Source organism: Eufriesea mexicana, unplaced genomic scaffold (genome assembly GCF_001483705.2).
Source record: "Eufriesea mexicana isolate 0111107269 unplaced genomic scaffold, ASM148370v2 scaffold654, whole genome shotgun sequence".
NCBI classification, from domain to species: domain Eukaryota; kingdom Metazoa; phylum Arthropoda; class Insecta; order Hymenoptera; family Apidae; genus Eufriesea; species Eufriesea mexicana.
In genome coordinates this window covers 437,971-441,353 of record NW_016908877.1, presented here as the reverse complement: position 1 = coordinate 441,353, position 3,383 = coordinate 437,971, and the positions used below count along the sequence as shown (strand labels likewise).

General features: G+C 55.7%; 1 protein-coding gene across 1 annotated transcript in view; it reads left to right on the top strand.

Annotated features, from left to right (window-relative positions):
• Positions 1-3,383, top strand: part of LOC108546510 (protein Wnt-6) — a 22,229-nt gene that overhangs the window by 8,013 nt on the left and 10,833 nt on the right. Inside the window, exon 3 of the mRNA XM_017898599.1 lies at positions 1-79. Within this exon, the coding sequence (XP_017754088.1) occupies positions 1-79 (79 nt within the window). The remainder of the gene's footprint in view (positions 80-3,383) is intronic.

The following is a 3,383-nucleotide window of genomic DNA, read 5'->3' as shown; positions in this document are numbered from 1 at the left end:
GAGTGTCAGTACCAGTTTCGAAATCGCAGATGGAACTGCACCACCATCAGGAGGTCTCTCAGGAAGATCCTCTTACGCGGTGAGTAAAGTCCTATCCTCCTCGTCGCGTTTCCTCGCCATTTCCTCGACGTTGATCGCTCCATCGCAGTCGGATCCCTTATCGATCCGCGATCCGCGTCACTCGAGTTACCGACTCGAACGCGCGCCATTACTTTCAAATTAACCTCGATGAGGCTATCGCGAGCGAGGGAAAGCGGTCTGGCCGGGCGGTTTTTGTCGACGCAGTTGCGTAACAGCCGGTTCCATTAATCACGGAAATTATTTACGCACACGTCGCAGTTGTCGCGGTAAACGTTGCTCCTCCGAGTCCCTCGCGATATAAACGTGTCCCTGCTCTCCTCTCCTCTCCTCTCCTCTCCTCTCCTCTCCTCTCCGTCTCTAACTGGCACGCGTTTTACGAGTTTCCTTCGCGATCGGTCGCGTTGGATTTAACGACCGGATTTACCATTCGTCTCGCGAGACTTTTTCGCGTGACTTCTTCATCGAAAGCACCCCACGGGTAGGGAGAATTGTCGCGATTGGATGCCGATGGGATGCCGATTTCGGAACCTCCGATCGGCGCGGTAAATGGAACAAACGGAGCCGTGTATCAGGGTCGAGCTCGTGTCCGTAGAAAAATTCTCACGCGGTTGAGTTAGCGTGCGCATCGAAGAGGAGACGGAGAGGAGAGCGAACCTGTCCGCGTGGCTCGCTTAGTTACCCGTCCGATGTATTAATTCCGGGTGATCGAGCACGACAACTAAATCGAAGACAGCGTGTCCAATAGGCCGGACTGCGCTCTAGGCCGCGCTATCAGATCGGTACCTTTTGGTAGCCTGACAGATCGACACTGTTCGTCGGATATTAGTGGCAATATGTTCCCTTAATTAAAGGCTTCATTGCCAAGGAGACCGTCCTCCTCGGGGACCACTTCTCCTCTCTTTCTCTCTCCGTTCACCCACGATCCAGAGATTACACGTTCGATCGTATCGGCGGTGATTCGTGGCCGACTGGATGCGATTCGTCGGCGGATCGAGACGCGTGGATTCCGGTCCCGAGCGGACGATCGATGATCGAATTATATCCGACACTGTCGGCGATGCCTGACAATCGGTGCTCGCTCCCTCGGAGATTCCCGTGCTGCCTCGCCGTTTTATACCGTTTTATACCCGGAGCCGGTGCTCACGGCTGCGAATGAACCGGCCAACGGGTTAATTAACTCAGCCGAACGATATTCGCTGCGCGCGATGTTCCCGCCGCGAGATGGAATTCGCTAAATCGAGTTTCGATACCGCACACGGAGACGCGTGGAGCCACGTTAATATCGGGGAACTACCGGCGGCCGATCGGCAGGGAGCTGCAACCGGATGGGCCGAAAAAGGATCTAATTTGCGTTTCAGCTGGCACTTACGAGCTTGCCTCACCCCATAAAAACGATACCGCGTCGTAAAGACGACAAAGTCCGATTACATTATGCTCGGTGGAGGAATCGTAAAGTTTTGGTGGCCGGCCGCGCCGTAAACGATTAACGAGCTTTCACCGTGGCCGGCTTTTTACGCGAAATTCGCCGCAATCGCGGCGCTCGTTCGCGGAACATCGTAATTACGGGTGGCACCGGTCCCACCGACACGGGTTGCGAGCGGGTCGGTAGCCGCTCCCGTTTTCCGCCGCGTTTTCGACCGAGTGCCGAGTGCGCGCGACCCAAACGGGACCGTAGGGCCCTGGTTAGGTTGAGCGGCAGGTACATAAAGCCCGGCTGCCGGGTGCATTATTGGACGGCGCGGATCGATGACAGGGGCGGCGATGTGTTAACCGGTCGTTTCGGGTGACAATCCTCGACGTGGTCGTTTATCTGCGACCCCGGGCGAGGACAGCTCACCCTGGGAAGTCCTCAGCGAGAAATATACGACTCTTTGGCCCACCCTCGACGATCCGTCAGCGCTCGCGCGTCTTTTGAAACTCCGGCTGGATATTGCCGGATATTTTGCCTACAAATCGGTCACGAGCAACCACCGTCTCTTTATCCGAGATTTATCAGCGTGGATCATGATCGACCTCGGTATTGGTCCGTTTACGCAAAGCGTGGGTATCTTCGAGCGACGATACGGGACAAACGCATTCCACCGAGGTAGTTCGTCTCTCGAAGAAGAAAGACGAGGTGCAGTGCGATGTGGGATTTTCTCGCGCGATTAACAACGGCAAGGGATCGCGATGGGAGGTCGCGAGCAGGGCGGGGTGAATCGGAGGCGTCGATAGCGGAGGGAAAAAAGAGAGAAAAATGGACGGGAGCGTATCGAACGGTCGCTTATCCGTCGATCCTGTCGGCGAGGTGGATCGGAGCGAGGAAAAATTCCTAACGGGCGAGCACGGAGGGAAAAAGCGAGGAGGAAGGCACGCTACCGGCGGCGCCTATCTTAATTCTCGATTGACGTTTATTTATCTGGCGACGTTTAATTTTTATGGGCGCGATCTGGCCGATAGGTTAGCCTCGCAGGTAGCTCCAGCTGTGTGGTCCGAGTCCAGAAGAGATGCCCGGAGTCGGACTGGTAGAACATTCGTGGACGAGCAGCACCTCTTAATTGAGGGGTGCCGCGTGTCGCGATAAGAGGAACACGGGCGTCAAAAACCCGTGGAAAGAGCTACCAGGGGAAAGGAAAGGAGGAAGGAATTTATTGTGCTGCCACGGCGCGTTCGTTCGGTATCCGAAGGCAAGGATTCAGCGTGGCTACGATCCCCGGATCCTCGTCTCGATACCGTGTGCCCCTGTCTCGACCAAATTAAGAGAGTGGTTTTCTTCGTTCACCGGGATTCCGTAGAGTATTACTCGGCTACGGAGGAAACGGCTCTCTAAAAGCGGCTTCCTCGAATCAACAAATTGCTCTTTCTTCTCCACGAGATCGGGAGGCGGAGCCGGCAGCGGGACGATTTTATTCCGCCGTCCGGATCCCGAGGAGCTCCTCCGAGACGGGTGAACGACCCCCGGGGTCTCGTTCGCTCCCCCCCCCCCTCTCTCCCACGAAAATTCGTGGAATTTTTCCCCGATATCGCCAAAAATTTTACCTGCTATCGGAAAATTTTTCCCGGGCAATGGCGATGTTCGTGCTCGGAGGAACGCTCCTGCATTCGATTTCGCCTCGGAAACATTCTTTTCGCCGATGTTCCCCGGCTCTAACGAGGATGCTCACCTTGGCGCGTTAATAAACTCGAGCCTCGTCGCGCGATTATTCCGGGCCTCGTTCTCGCGGCGCTTCGTTTCGCGGTAATTACCGAGTATCTATTTCGGCTGGACGAGAAAGCACGAGGATTTTTGCGAAGCCGATCTCCGGCTCGTCGATTCGTCGTGT